Below are 16,354 nucleotides of genomic sequence, written 5' to 3' on the forward strand. Positions count from 1 at the left end.
GCTCGATCAGTTAGATGCTGATTCAGCAGTCAGGGGTTAGGTACCTTGCTCAAGGGCACCTCAGCCCAAGGCTGCCCCACGTCAACCTAACTGCATGTCTTTGGACTGGGGGAAACCGGAGCACCCGGAGGAAACCCACACAGACACGGGGAGAGAACATGCAAACTCCACACAGAAAGGCCCTCGCCGGATGCTGGGTTCGAACCTGGAACCTTCTTGCTGTGAGGCGACCGTGCTAACCACTACACCACAGTGCCGCCCAACACTGACAACACTGCAGCGATTGTGGCCTGCCTGAGGCCCAAAACAGTTCCTGGAGCTGGCAGGCTACTATCGCAGGTTTATATCCAACTATTTGGACGTCATCAGCCCGCTGACTGATCTCACTGAAAAGGGAACACCAGATTCGGTCCAGTGTATGGAGCAGTGCCAACAGGTGTTCACTAAGGTAAAAGCTGCCCTGTGTGGGGGGGGCACTTTTACACTCCCCTGACTTCTCTCTCCCTTTTATTTGGCGGCACGGTGGTGTAGTGGTTAGCACAGCCGCCTCACAGCAAGAAGGTTCCGGGTTCGAACCCAGCGGCCAGCGAGGGCCTTTCTGTCTGGAGTTTGCATGTTCTCCCCGTGTCTGCGTGGGTTTCCTCCAGGTGCTCCGGTTTCCCCCACAATCCAAAGACATGCAGTTAGGTTGATGTGGGGCAGCCTTGGGCTGAGGTGCCCTTGAGCAAGGTACCTGACCCCTGACTGCTCCCCAGGTTGTGGCTGCCCACTGCTCTGAGTGTGTGCATGTGTTTACTGCTTCAGATGGGTTAAATGCAGAGGATGAATTTCACTGTGCTTGAAGTGTGCATGTGATGGATAAAGGTTTCTTCTTAAAAAAAAATACATCAGCCACAAGCTCTCAGTGTGAGAAAGTGACTACAGAGAAGGAGTGCCTGGCTATCAAGTGGGCAGTCCTCATCCTCCGGTACTACCTGCTAGGGTGCTCCTTCACCCTCTGTTCGGATCACGCCCTGCTCCACCGCATGAAAGACGCCAATGTGCAGATCACCTGTTATCTAGCCCTCCAGCCTTTCAAATTCGAGGTGGCCCACAGGCTGGGGCACAGATGGTGGTGGCGGACTTTCTTTCCCATTGGGGGGTGTCAGCTACAGGCCGGACAGCTCCCCAGCCTGAGTTGTATGTGGTGGGGTGTGTGGTATGGTGGGGGTATGGTCAAGTGTTGGTTTGTGAATGGAGGGTGGAGCCAGGGAAGGTGGGTGACAAAGTGATCACACCTGTTAACTGATGTAGTGTGTGTCTGTTTCAGTGATCACAGAGCAGTGAAAAGGAGGGGGAGAGCAAAAAGGTGTCTGTCTCCCAACCAGTGTGTGCGTATGTGTGAGACAAAAGTCGTACCGATTATGCTGAAACACCAAAAATAAAGATTATTGAACATCATTACCTGCCTGTCTGCACTTCAGTGTTCCACCCACCCTCAAGGACATACAACAACGCCCCTTTCAATGAATGAGTCAATTACTCAGAACAAGTAGCGTGTATGTCATGACAGATGGGTCTGTTGTTTTTCTATTGCACTACTACATCTACAACTAAATTATTTGCCATGCAGAAATATCACTACTACTAATAACAGTGGTTTATCAGGTTACTGATGTTGTACTGCTTTTTTTTTTTAAAAACACAACTGAAGGTGGGGCGGCACGGTGGTGTAGTGGCTAGTGCTGTCGCCTCACAGCAAGAAGGTCTGGGTTCGAGCCCCGTGGCCGGCAAGGGCCTTTCTGTGCGGAGTTTCCATCTTCTCCCCGTGTCCACGTGGGTTTCCTCCGGGTGCTCTGGTTTCCCCCACAGTCCAAAGACATGCAGGTTAGGTTAACTGGTGACTCTAAATTGACCGTAGGTGTGAATGTGAGTGTGAATGGTCATCTGTGTCTATGTGTCAGCCCTGTGATGACCTGGCGACTTGTCCAGGGTGTACCCCGCCTTTCGCCTGTAGTCAGCTGGGATAGGCTCCAGCTTGCCTGCGACCCTGTAGAACAGGATAAAGCGGCTAGAGATAATGAGATGAGATGAGACAACTGAAGGTAATTAAATGACACATGGTAGATGTTATTACTTTCATGCTTTAAAGTGCATATCACAGGTAAATTCAGGAGCAAGATTAATGTAATTCTCCTATTTTATATTAAACTTTGGTCAAATATCTGTAATATTCTGCATTCTCTGCAATTTTTTTACCTTGCGCAATACCAGAAAAATTCAGTTGAAATCAAGCCATTTGAGGCGAATTGGTCCACCTCTGAAAAAACTTGCCATTTGGATTTCCCAGAAAACATTGATTTTCGTGACGTCGCGTGCGGGACGCCTCCCTCTGAATCCTGAATTCAGCGCTGGTTTGTTTATGAGAAAACGACCTGGTGGTTTTCTGCAAATTTCTTCAACATTATCACATAATTATTAAAATGGTTAACAGATGTATCGTAGGAGGGTGTAGCAACACCAATCTTGATGGGATTAGTACTCATCGTTTTCCAAAAGACCGGACAATGAGAGAGAAATGGGAGCGCTTGGTCTACACAGGCTGTGCACTGAAACTGTGCAAGCTCGCGCAGCCTGCTGGTGCTTCCACAGGTAACGTCACGATTCTGGCTCCAGACTCCCTTGGGATTTTTCCAGACGCGTTTTGTTATTTTATTTTTTTCTGCTGTAGACTGATGGCCTTGTGCAAAATTACCCTTCTGGATAAGTGTGTAAAGGGACATACTTGCATATTAAAAAAAAAAAAAAACGAAATTGGTCCAGAATATGCCCTTTAAAAAATATTTATCTTACTCTCTTTGTAATTCAACTATGAGACTTTTTGGATACAAAACTGCTTCCACTTCCAGAACATTGAAAATCTCTTCAGCATCTTCACACTGTATTACAGGGCAGCTGTAGACGTTTCCCTTTACTGTTGTGAAAGTTTCATTGTTTTGAGAGTCTCTGAACTCCTGTGAGAAATCAATATTCTCCTTGAAAAAAAAGAAGAGAGATGGCATGTTTTTAAAAAGGTAAAGGTAGCAGTGTTGTAGGTTACAGGTGGAGAGAAATGCGCACAAAGATGTACCTCAGTGTGGGATAAATCTGGAGTGTGTGCTTGAGGAGTAACATTCTGGAAAGCATTTGGGCAAAGATTTACTGAGGGTGACTTCTTTATGCGAGATGTCTGACTTGCACCTAGGAAAGGTAGAACAGTGAGAGATGAAGTACAAAAATATTATTAGACCACTTGAAAAATGAGTGACACTAAGACCTTCTAACTCACCAAGGATAAGTGAAGGATAAAGTATCTGAAGCTCCTCTGGGTCCTAGAGTATACAAACAGTTACAGAATTCAATTCAACTCAACTTTGTCATATGTCCTAGAGCCAGTGTCACACAGTACAAAGAAATTCTTATTCTGTGAGTCCTCCAGCAACATTACCTAAACATGAATAAAGAAATTAAAAAAACAAGATAAAAAGTTATTAAAATTTAATAATAAACCACTGTGGGTGGCATGGTGGTGTAGTGGTTAGCACGGTCGCCTCACAGCAAGAAGGTTCTGGGTTCGAACCCAACGGCTGGCAAGGGCCTTTCTGTGTGGAGTTTGCATGTTCTCCCCGTGTCTGCGTGGGTTTCCTCCAGGTGCTCCGGTTTCCCCCACAGTCCAAAGACATGCAGGTTAGGTTAATATGGGACGGCCTTGGGCTGAGGTGCCCTTGAGCGAGGCACCTAACTCCCAACTGCTCCCCAGGCGCTGTTAGCATGGCTGCCCACTGCTCTGGGTACGTGTGTGTGTGTTCACTGCTTCAGATGGGTTAAATGCAGAGAGGAAATTTCACAAGTGTGTGATGAATAAAGTTGTGCTTTCTTCTTTCTTTCTTTCAAGTAATTAAAACAAATAAAGTTGTATAAAAATATGCAGTAAAGTGCCAGTGCAAATAAATAGGTAGTTCAGTGCAAACTCTACAGGACTGGGGGAAGAGGCAGTGGCTGAGTTTTGTTAACATGCCTGATGGCATGGGCGAAAAAACTGTCTTTCAGCCTAGTTGTTCTGGCAACAATGCTCCTGTAGCATCTCTCTGATGGCAGCAGCATGAACAGTTTGTGTTGTGGGTGGGTAGTGTCCTTGATAATGTTAAGGTGTATCCTGATAACTTTTTTGTTATAAATGTCCTCCAATGCAGGGAGTGCTGTTAAAGTAATAAATTCTGCTGATTTTACCACCCACCATAGAGCCTTGCGGTCCTGTGCTGTACTGCTCCCATACCAGACTGTGATGGAGTGGGTAAGGATGCTCTCAATTGTACGGTACATCTGTAGAACTTGCTGAGAAGAGTGCTCAGCGTGCCAACCTTCCTCAGCCTTCTCAGCAAGTACAGATGCTGTCAGGCTTTCCCCACCAGGTCTGTGATGTTGTGGGTCCAAGTGAGCACCTCAGCGATGTTAATGCCTAGGAATTTAAATGTGGCAAGTCTGTCCACCTCAGTCTCTCCAATATGTGGTGATGGGTGCTGTCCTCTCTTCCTCCATGTGTCAATGATCATCTCCTTTCTTTTGCTGATGTTAAGAGAGAGATTACTGTCCTGACACCACTCCACAAAGCTTGCCACCTTGCTCCTGTACGCTGACTCATCTTCCCCAGAAATCAGTCCAATGACTGTGGTGTCTTCTGCAAATTTAATAATGCTGGTGTTAAGCTGGGTAGCAGCACAGTCATGAGTGAAGAGTGTGCACAGCATGGGACTCAGAACACAGCCTTATGGGGTTCCTGTATTTATGGTTATTATTTTGGAAATGTTGTTCCCCAGCCTGACTGACTGGGGTCTGACTGTTAAAAAGTCCCAGTTGCAGAGAATTGGTAGCACACCTAGAGTGCGGAGCTTGTTGGCAGAGCTGGTATCACAGTGTTGAAAGCGGAGCAAAAAAAGTCAATAAACAGTAGTCCTTGTTCTCTAGGTGCGTGAGAACTCAGGCATATAGTACTCAAGTCCAGGACTTGGACTTGAGTTTGACTCGAATTATAAGGACTCGTGACTTGACTTAAACTTGACCACTGATGACTTGGACTGCATTAACTGCATTCGGGCTCGTAAGTTGGAGACGAGAACTCTGACTTTTTTCTTTATTTTTTATAACATGCCATAATAATTTGACCAGTGAGTTGGCCTAGTGGTTAGCGTGTCCGCCTCTCAATCGGGAGATCGCGAATTTGACTCACGGTCGGGTCATACCAAAGACCATCATAAAAATGGTACCTACTGCCATCTGGCAAGGCACGCTGCAGTACAGATGTGAGTGGGGAGTCAAACTCTCACGGTTACCAGAGGACTAGCCCCCCACTGTAACCCTAGCTATGTAATAGGTGAGAGGCCGAGGGCTACGGAAACGGAGATCGGCGCTGCCCTATGCACCACTTGGTGTGAGAAGGACTTTGGTTGGATAATAATTTGGCATAATATATTTATATCTACATTAATTTTTATACTAATTTTGTGCAAGAGAATACACATTCACTTGTTCATACGTCATGTTCAGGAATAAACTAATGTAAATGGTGCTAAAGTGTTTGGAGAGAACGACCCTAGGATTGTCTACTTTGCTTATACAGACTTTTCGTGCAGTGGGAAAAAAAATGCACTGCTATGTGTTTCATATGTCAAAAGAACTATCGAGGAGACGACGGGGACAACCTCGAACTTCAATCGTCATTTGGCAAGACTACACCCAGAGAAGTAAGTGACATGCTGTGTTCATTGCTTTGTTGATAGCGGGGCTTGCTTGCTGACTGATGAACTAGCTAGTGTTAACCCTCTCTCATGTTATTTGCGCTGTTGATAGTAGGCAGGGCTTGCTGAGCGATGAACAAGCTTTTTAACTGTAGCCTATAAAATAAAATGGGGCAGTCAAGCAGTAACGTTAGTCCAACACAGCAGGAGAGATGATTTCACATAAAGGCAGCAACAGCCACCGTCAAATGGTGCGGTTGGAGTCTTGTTCTCGGACTCGACTCGGATCGATAGTGGACTCCACTTGAAATTTTCTTTAATGACTTGGACTTGAACACTGGGGACTCGAGACGGGACTCGGACTTGAGGTTTAGTGACTCGACTACAACACAGAAGTGTATGCAATGCTCTGCTGATGGCGTCCTTGGTCAACCTTTCTGGTCTGTATGCAAACTGCAGGAGGTCTATTGTGTCAGGTATGAATGTCTAAATGTGGCTCATGATTCTCTCAAAGTATTTCATCACCATGGGAGTCAAAACAACAAGCCGTTAATCATTCAGGCAGTTAGCTATGCCCTTTTTTGGCAGTGGAATGATGGTGGTTGTTTTGTAGCTGGTGGGAATTGTGGCTCGTGAAAAGGATAGGTTAAATACATCAGCCAGAACATTAGCAAGCCCTGGAGTGCAGATTTTGAGTTTGCATCCCACAATGGTATCTGGGCTGGCTGCCTTCTGGGGGTTTATCCTCATCAGAGACTTTTCCACATCAGCAGATGATATTGTGAATGGTGGTGATAAACACTCACAAGACCCCCTCCCTGCCCACTGGCCCGGTGTTGTGGGCCTCGAAGCGGGCATAGAACTCACTCAACTCATCTGGTGAGAAGTAGCTGTCAGTGGTCATCCCTCTACTTCTGTTTCTGTAGCTTGTGATGTTTTCCAGTCCCTGCCACAAGTGCCAGGGATCAGCAGTAGTGTAGTGACGCTCCAGTTTCAGTCTGTACTTGTTTCTGGCTTCCCTAATGGCTCTACGTAGGTCATATCTGGATTCGTAATAGAATTAGTCAAAGCCCCACTTAATTATTAAATTTTAAGTAAACGATGGCCTGAAATGTACCTGACTGTACATTTCGTTGACACTGAAGTACTGACTAACTGACATGCTGTACGTGTGTATTTCTTTTAGGACCATTACAGGATAACTCTCCACTGTATCAGCTCCCTCCTTATAGAAATTGACAGACCTGCAAAAAGTAGAAAAGGCTGATGTAAAATAAAGCTGCGGTGATTACAACACAGAAATAAAATCAATCCTTTTCTAATTACCCTTCCTTAATTTCCTCTAAAAAGTTAAGTATCTGCTCCAGTCCAGCTTTGAGGGCCTCCTCTGTGCTTTCCTGCCTGAGTTTGTCCATCATCACATCCAGCCGAGCCTCTTTTTTCTACCAACATCAAATAAAGCACAGGCAAAAAACGACATGCATCTAGATCATCAGATGTCAAATGTATAGGCTCACAATCTTTGCAGTATTACTTTACGTAATTACAGTACTGTGTAAAATCTTAGACACCCTATTTTTTGTGCAAACTTTACTGTTTTTCATTTGATGACTTCTACATTATCAGGCCAGTACAAAAACATTTCAGCACAAAATTAAATGTTACAGGAAAATGACAAAGTACATCAGTTTAAAAAAAGGCATCATATTATGCAAGAGACCACTTTTCAGACAAAAAAAAAAACATAATGAAGGCTACTAGGTTTTGCTGCAAAAATAAGAAGTGAGTCTGACAGTCAAAGTGTCCAGAAGAACTGTGGCTGGTTCTGCAAGATGCTCAGTAAAAACTACAGCTCGTTTCCTTATAAAACTGCACTCACTGTACCTGAGACTCCTATTTTTTAAGGCAAAGGGTCATCACACCAAATACTGACTTTGTTTCATTTATTACTATTTACTGATCTTTATAGTTGCTTTTTTTTAATGTAGAAACATCTAATTTCATTATTTTTAAGGCATCCTTGCTCTACAGCATTTCTTTGCAGGTGCCTAAGCCTTTTGCACAACTCTGTACATCTCAAAGGAAAAATGTAATCAGTCTCACTTCCTTCTTTTCTTCATACTTCTTGCTGACTTCCTTGAGAGAATCCTGCAACTGCTGCTTGGTCCTCTGCAGACCTGTGCTGTGCACGTCCCAAATATTAGCTGCCCCATGCACAAATTTGAACAAAGACTTACTCAGGAATGCAGCAGTTTTGGCCAAACCCTCAAAGGCTTTCTGTAATGTACAATTAAATAAATAAATAAATAAATTGTAATCAATCAATCCACCATGGTTTCATTATAAATATTTATCAAACGTCACAGAGCATCAAGCTTCATTGTGTATTTTCATATACATACCATATATTGTACACTGCTTACATGATACAGGCAACTTGCCCCCCTTTTAATAAATACGGAATGTATTTTCTAACTTACTTCCATTGCTGCTAAACGCTCCTCCGCTTGGGTCTGGCATTTGCCAATAAGAGGCACCATCTCACTAATAACAACGTCTTGTATCTGGTCTGAGGTGACTCCATAGGTAGACACTTCATTCTGTGTGAATCCATGATGCAAGTTTTATTTGGCTTTTAATTCATACAATTAAATGAAATACTAAAACATAAAACCAAACATAAGGTTGCAAACCTTGACGCGTTCAACTTCCAGGGAACAGTCTTGCCAGGTATTCTCATAATATTCACGCAGTTTTGTCATGGTCTCCGTGTGCATGCAATCTGAAAAAGTGTAGCACAAATCACAAATTCAGTAAATTCAAACAAACAAACCTTAATATGTATGTGCACAGTGGATAGTAGCATATTCTTACCAATTTGCTCATTCACTGAAGATAAAGAGGCGTACCATTCAGCAGCGGATGATTTCGAGCAGTTTGGTGGGGTCATGTTTCTTTAAATAGAAACAAAAGAAGCACATTTTAAATGCCGTTTATCTTCAATTGATCTGTATTTTTAATTACTTTATAAAAGTTTGCCTCGTTTATTGAACTGTCTAACCTGACTTGCTCAAGGATTTTGAGGCGTTGCTCACTGTATGCTTTTTGTTTTGTCTGCATGGTGTTTAAAGCGTCTTGTACATTTTTGGGGTTTTGAATTTCAGGGCTGTTCATGAAGTCTCTGGAGTTGAAGAATAACAATCAGTATATAGTGTATTCTTTCAAGCATAATAACACTGCAGAGTTTTTTTGAGATCTGACATGCTAAAGCCTACTATCGACTTTAAGTGCCCTGCCTTGCAATGGACTTACTTAAACTGGCTGACTGCAACAGCAACCTTGATTTTTTTCCAGTTCTGAAGGTTTGTCTGCCATCTCTGGTGGTAAAGAACCTCTTTCTGCAAATCCTTTTCCATCAGGTTCAAATGGAGTTTAGCCACAGCTCGTCTGTTTGCCAGCAATGCTTGATTTATCATCTGTTTCAAAGGACACAATGAATTTAACACAGCATGCTTAATAGAACAATGATTTTTTTTAAATAAAAAGTGACTTACCATAGCTTCATTATTAATTAATCGGTGGATATCACTGGGCATCAGATAACTGATTTTTTCAAGTTTCATTGTGTATTTCCGTAGCACTGCAGTAATCTGGAAAAGACATAAATTATACATTATATATAGTAGATACACAAAGTCTGTATATGATGATAAGAACTTCATTTTGATTTGCTACCGTACCATTGCTGCTCGTTCAAGCTCATATTTGACAAATAGCTCATCCAACTCCTGGATACAATTTCTCCTCATAGCAAACTCATGGCTTACACAGGTCCAAATCTCATGTAGATCCTGAGTGAAAGTTACAATTACAGGATGTCAACAGCTCACAATTCCAACAATTTGTCGTGTAGAAGATAAATGACAATCCACACTATGAGATCACCTGCTGGCTGAAGGATTCTAAATCAGCACCATGTTCTGTTTTCTGCATCGATCTCTCCACCTCCTCATCATATTCTGATAGTTTGAGAAGGAAATCTTCCCCAGTCTCTCTCACCAATGACTCAAAGTCCTGAACAAAACAGAGAGACTGTGATTAAATTAGTCACAATATGAGGGAAGTGTTGGGAATATTATAATATTCATTGCCTCTACAGTACTGAAAGTAATATACCGCACTGAGCTCAGTAAACTCTCTTTGGAGCTGAGTGACAGCTTCCATGTGTTCCCTTTGTTTTTTCTTCTTGAGTCGCTCAACGATGTCTGAGCCCGTCTTTGCCGAAACTAGAAAAGAGTTGACTATTATCACCCTATAAAACAACGTGAATGTGATTTGTGTTTTAAGATTATTCATGAACTTTACTAACCGACACTGTCAGGCAGTCCTCTGATCTCTTCATGATCATCCTGGTCTATGCTGAATACAGGTTGTGTTCCTGAAAAAAGCTGGTTTCTGACAAGGAGTGCGTTATATAAAGCTATCAGAGAATATAGGGAATATACAGCTCTGGAAATAAATTAAGAGACCACTGCAAAATTATCAGTTTCTCTGGTTTTATTATTTATAGTTGTGTGTTTGAGGAGCATGAACGTTTTTGTTTTATTCTATAAACTACAACATTTTCCCCAAATTCCACAAAAAAATATTGTCAGAGCATTTAATTACAGAAAATAGCAGCTGGTCAAAATTAAAAAGTGTTTTCAGACCTTCGATAATGCATAGAAATCAAGAGCATATTCAATTTTAAACAACACAAATCTGATGTTTGAACTGAGGATGAGTTCATAAATCAGTGTTTGGTGGAATAACCCTGACATTTAAATCACAGCTTTCATGCATCTTGGCATGCTCTCCACCAGTCCTTCACATTGTTCTTGGGTGACTTTATGCCACTCATGACACAAAAACTCAATCAATTCAGCTTTGTTTGATGACTTGTGACCATCCTTATTCCTCTTGATCACATCCCAGAGGTTTTCAATGGGGTTCAGGTCTGGAGATTTGGCTGGCTATGACAAGGTCTTGATCTTGTGGTTCTCCATCCACACCTTGATTGACCTGGCTGTGTGGCATGGAGCATTGTACTGCTGGAAAACGCAATCCTCAGAGTTAGAAGACACTGTCAGAGCAGAAGGAAGGAAGTTTTCTTCCAGGATAACCTTGTACATGGCTTGATTCACGTGTCCTTCACAAACAAAAATGTGCCCCATTCCAGCCTTGCTGAAGCACACCCTAGATCATCACCAATCTTCCACCAAATTTCACAATGGCTCGTATGCCTCTCCAGGTCTCCATCTAACCAATAGATGATCAGGTGATGGGAGAAGCTGAAAATTGGACCCATTAGAGAAGATGACCTTACTTCAGTCCTCTACGGTCCAATCCAATCCAATCTATGGTCCAATCTTTAGTAAACCTCAGCCTGGCCCTTCTTTGCTTCTCATTGATGAAGGGCTTTTTCCTAGCTTTGTATGACTTCAGCCCCTCCCGGAGAAGCCTGTTTCAAACCGTCCTTGCCGTGCACTTAACCCCAGCTGATATTTGCTATTCTTTTTGTAGGTCACTTGATGGAATTCTACAGCTGTTGACTGACACTTGAAGTTGATGATCAGCCCGGTCAGTGGAGAGTCATTTTCGCCCTCTGCCACTCTGTAACTTTGTTGTCCCCAGTGTCTGCTGCTTGACCTTGTTCTTGTGAAGGTCTTGTGTCTTTGAAATTTTGAGGATGGAAGCAAACGGACGCTCACCGTATCCCTCTGCCAGTAAAGCCAGAATTGAACCCTTCTTTTCTCCCTCAAAACTTTATTTTTAACTCTTTTGGCATGATGAATAGATATTTTTGTATTCCAATTAAATTTAAGCTACTACTAGCACTGTTTTTGCCATCCAAACTGGTCCTATTGCAAGAGGATAGTGATGACCACAGCAGTGGTTTTTATACTTTTCCTTGTTAAATAAGATTTGGTTCAGGTGATTACCTAATCAGTACCTCATTAAGTAAAATGAGGTAAGCTTGTGTTGAAATTCCAGGATAGACACCGGAATGAAATGGCTGCCATACATAGAAATGCTGATTTAAGAAAAAATTGAAGTGGTCTCTTAATTTTTCCATATAAAATACACACACACACACACACACACACTGCAACCTCACCATTTATTCTGTAACAATTTCAGCTAGGGTGGTACAGTGGTGCAGCAAGGGTCCAGGGTTAGTGTACATCAAACTGAGTTTTACCTGTTCCTCTTGTGGGTTTCCCAAAAACATGCTACTTAGTCTTTTGGTGTGAATGATTGTGGGAGTGTGTGTGTGTGTGTGTGCGCGCGCGCACGCATTGTGCCCTGCTATCAATCCACGTTGTATTCCTGTCTAATAAACAGTGTTCCTGGGTCAATACACGTGCCAAGCTGGATCACAGTGAAATAATCAGTGAACAAGAGATCATTGATTCATTTTCCATACCACTTATCCATCAGGGTTGCAGGGGAAGCTGTAGCCAATTGCAGCTGACTTTGGGCAAGAGGTGAGGTACACCCTGGACAGGTCACCAATCTATCACAGGGCTAACACAGAGAAAAACAACCATTCACACCTATGGGCATTTTAGAGTAGCCAGTTGACCTAATCAGCACGTCTTTGGACTGTGGGGGAAACTGAACATACAAACTGCACACAGAAAGGCCCCAGTCAGCCATGAGGTTCAAACCCAGAACCTTCTTGCTGTGAGGCAACCGTGCTAACCACTGCACCACCTTGCCGTCTAACAAGCGGTCAACTGATGTTATTATTGTACCAATTTTAGCAGTTACCACTGTACCTCATGGCAACCTCAGAGCACTGCTCAGCCCCACTTTGACTCCTTAGAGGATACTGATCGGATCCAGTGTCTGTGTTCCTGCTAATGGGGCTATCCTCACTCAGAGAACCTGCATGTGCAGCACGCCTCCTTCTCCTTTCATGAATAGACAGTGACAAGTGAGCCTACAGAGGAAAAAAAAAATCAGCAGCAAATTATGGAAGCCGAGAACAGCTGTGTTTCAAAAAATGTAAACCGTTTTCTTGTGATAAGAACATAATTATTTATTATTACTAATACATTATTAATAGCGGAGCTCCATACTTAAGAGAATATGGTAATGCATCAATCTGATTTTTGATGACTTAACAAAAAAAGCAGTGTCTGAGCGAGGCATAGACACGATATCAGTGGTAATACAATACTCAAAGTCCAAAAACACAAACAGGGTCAAAACCAGAAAAGCGATACAAAATGCACTTTAACCCCACTATAAAGAATTCCTTTGTGGACGTCCAAATACAACCCCGATTCCAAAAAAGTTGGGCCAAAGTACAAATTGTAAATGAAAATGGAATGCAATGATGTGGAAGTTTCAAAATTCCATATTTTATTCAGAATAGAACATAGATGGCATATCAAATGTTTAAACTGAGAAAATGTATCATTTAAAGAGAAAAATTAGGTGATTTTAAATTTCATGACAACACATCTCAAAAAAGTTGGGACAAGGCCATGTTTACCACTGTGAGACATCCCCTTTTCTCTTTACAACAGTCTGTAAACGTCTGGGGACTGAGGAGACAAGTTGCTCAAGTTTAGGGATAGGAATGTTAACCCATTCTTGTCTAATGTAGGATTCTAGTTGCTCAACTGTCTTAGGTCTTTTTTGTCGTATCTTCCGTTTTATGATGCGCCAAATGTTTTCTGTGGGTGAAAGATCTGGACTGCAGGCTGGCCAGTTCAGTACCCGGACCCTTCTTCTACGCAGCCATGATGCTGTAATTGATGCAGTATGTGGTTTGGCATTGTCATGTTGGAAAATGCAAGGTCTTCCCTGAAAGAGACGTCGTCTGGATGGGAGCATATGTTGCTCTAGAACCTGGATATACCTTTCAGCATTGATGGTGTCTTTCCAGATGTGTAAGCTGCCCATGCCACACGCACTAATGCAACCCCATACCATCAGAGATGCAGGCTTCTGAACTGAGCGCCGATAACAACTTGGGTCATCCTTCTCCTCTTTAGTCCGAATGACACGGCGTCCCTGATTTCCATAAAGAACTTCAAATTTTGATTCGTCTGGCCACAGAACAGTTTTCCACTTTGCCACAGTCCATTTTAAATGAGCCTTGGCCCAGAGAAGACGTCTGCGCTCCTGGATCACGTTTAGATGCGGCTTCTTCTTTGAACTGTAGAGTTTTAGCTGGCAACGGCGGATGGCACGGTGAATTGTGTTCACAGATATTCTCTGGAAATATTCCTGAGCCCATTTTGTGATTTCCAATACAGAAGCATGCTTGTATGTGATGCAGTGGCGTCTAAGGGCCCAAAGATCACGGGCACCCAGTATGGTTTTCCGGCCTTGACCCTTACGCACAGAGATTCTTCCAGATTCTCTGAATCTTTTGATGATATTATGCACTGTAGATGATATGTTCAAACTCTTTGCAATTTTACACTGTCGAACTCCTTTCTGATATTGCTCCACTATTTGTCGGCGCAGAATTAGGGGGATTGGTGATCCTCTTCCCATCTTTACTTCTGAGAGCTGCTGCCACTCCAAGATGCTCTTTTCATACCCAGTCATGTTAATGAACTATTGCCAATTGACCTAATGAGTTGCAATTTGGTCCTCCAGCTGTTCCTTTTTTGTACCTTTAACTTTTCCAGCCTCTTATTGCCCCTGTCCCAACTTTTTTGAGATGTATTGCTGTCATGAAATTTCAAATGAGCCAATATTTGGCATGAAATTTCAAAATGTCTCACTTTCGACATTTGATATGTTGTCTGTGTTCTATTGTGAATACAATATCAGTTTTTGAGATTTGTAAATTATTGCATTCCATTTTTATTTACAATTTGTACTTTGTCCCAACTTTTTTGGAATCGGGGTTGAAGTTCATTATACCGAAAAGTTCATAATACTGAAATGGCCCCAAACACTCACTCATATAAAATAAAACCAAGTCTGTTTAATTTACATTTATGCTTAATTCACTTTCATATTTAATAAGTAAAGGAAATAAGTCACTCATTTCTATGTGTCATGTAAAGGAGTCAGATGGACAGATGCAATTGCAGAAAGAGGGTTTATTTACAAACAGGTAGGCAAACCGATCCAAAATGTAATGCAAAATCAGAGTGAAGAAACAGGCAAGGGTCATGCGAGGAACAAACAGAATAGCTGAGGCAAGAATGAAAGGCAGAATCCAAATATACAAAACAAAGTCAAAACCAGAAGGGCAATACAGAGACAGAAGTTACAGTGCGTATACTTCACAAAGTCTGTGGGTTTTCAGAGTTCTTATAAGCACGCGCTGTAATTGCATTCCAATTAGCAACAGGTGCACAGCACTGAGTCCTCATGAGCTTGAGCACGTGAGTAGCAGTTCGAGGTGAGCCACTGTGCATGCACGTGACACAATGTCATAAAAATAATGTGAATATTGTAAAAGTATGATACTAGTGTCCCATCAGTTTTACTTGCCAAAGAAACTTGTAATCCTGGATTGCTTTAAATTTAGGCACATTCTCCTTATCACAAATTTCTCCTTCCGAGTCACTGTTGTAGTTCATTGACCGAGTTAAAGGATCATGAACGGAAGTGATGATTTCTTCGTCTGTTATGGAAATGATGGCGGTTGCCAGTGTATCACTGTCAATATCCACCCACAGACTTTAGATGTTTTCTAAATCATCACCATTCAGTTCATTCATGTGTTGCAAATGACTGATGAGGTCAGCACTCATTTCATCCTTTTATTGATTCTTTGATCACCATTCTCAATAATTGTTAGTGATCGACACCTAAGTGAGGTTAGTTAAGCCTTTGTTTAATGACATTAACATGTATTGTTAACTTGACTGCAGACATAATTACTTATTTTTTGTCTCTTGGGGGGGGAGAGGAACGCATGGCTCAGTGATGTTTCTTGAAGACGCTGACTCATTATCATTAAAGGTGGGGGACACAAACTTAGTTCATTAGTAAAAGAGTTTGTTATAGTGGGGTTGCAGGGTACAGAGCATATACTTTGCAAAGTCTGTGTGTTACTGAGAGACCTTATATGTATGCACTGTGATGGCACTCTAATCAGGAACAGGTGCATGGTAATTAGTCCTAAAGGAGCTGCATGTGTTGCAGTCTGCAGTGCACACTGCGCGCTCCAAGTGCCAACTTGTGTAGACGTGAAAGATGTAACCAGACAACTGTTTGACATATCAAGATTAATATTCGACTGTAACTACATGTATATAGTAATGAGGTAAAGTGAAGGCACTGCAGTTCACTGCTGTCCTCCAGGCACCCAGCAGAGTCACACTATAATAAATGTCGTGGTGCTGTTTCTGGCGCATGGCATGCGGTGGCAATAAAAGGAATTAATATTTATTCGTAACTGCGATACGTATCTCATTATTGGTATCACTGTCACAAGACAATGCAGCAATTTACTGATGTGGAATACACAACACTACATAATTTGATGGTTTATATGCCCTAATATTATTATTCTATTCAGGTTGATTTTGTGCTCTTACAAATACTTTGCTCATACAGTCATCAGGATTATATATATA

The 16,354-nt window shown here is 42.3% G+C and overlaps 1 protein-coding gene across 1 annotated transcript in view; it reads right to left on the reverse strand.

Annotated features, from left to right (window-relative positions):
* Positions 1-16,354, reverse strand: part of LOC132872774 (coiled-coil domain-containing protein 180-like) — a 54,521-nt gene that overhangs the window by 27,589 nt on the left and 10,578 nt on the right. The window contains exons 2-18 of the mRNA XM_060907850.1: positions 12,575-12,738; positions 10,123-10,208; positions 9,930-10,039; positions 9,699-9,827; positions 9,494-9,604; positions 9,308-9,403; positions 9,066-9,229; positions 8,815-8,934; positions 8,628-8,707; positions 8,447-8,535; positions 8,234-8,353; positions 7,857-8,030; positions 7,080-7,195; positions 6,871-6,997; positions 3,308-3,350; positions 3,110-3,219; positions 2,833-3,014 (exon numbers count right to left, since the gene is read on the reverse strand). Coding sequence (XP_060763833.1) covers positions 2,833-3,014; positions 3,110-3,219; positions 3,308-3,350; positions 6,871-6,997; positions 7,080-7,195; positions 7,857-8,030; positions 8,234-8,353; positions 8,447-8,535; positions 8,628-8,707; positions 8,815-8,934; positions 9,066-9,229; positions 9,308-9,403; positions 9,494-9,604; positions 9,699-9,827; positions 9,930-10,039; positions 10,123-10,208; positions 12,575-12,738 — 2,021 coding nt within the window. The remainder of the gene's footprint in view (positions 1-2,832; positions 3,015-3,109; positions 3,220-3,307; positions 3,351-6,870; positions 6,998-7,079; positions 7,196-7,856; positions 8,031-8,233; positions 8,354-8,446; positions 8,536-8,627; positions 8,708-8,814; positions 8,935-9,065; positions 9,230-9,307; positions 9,404-9,493; positions 9,605-9,698; positions 9,828-9,929; positions 10,040-10,122; positions 10,209-12,574; positions 12,739-16,354) is intronic.

The sequence above is a fragment of the Neoarius graeffei genome, chromosome 24 (assembly GCF_027579695.1).
Source record: "Neoarius graeffei isolate fNeoGra1 chromosome 24, fNeoGra1.pri, whole genome shotgun sequence".
Classification (NCBI taxonomy): domain Eukaryota; kingdom Metazoa; phylum Chordata; class Actinopteri; order Siluriformes; family Ariidae; genus Neoarius; species Neoarius graeffei.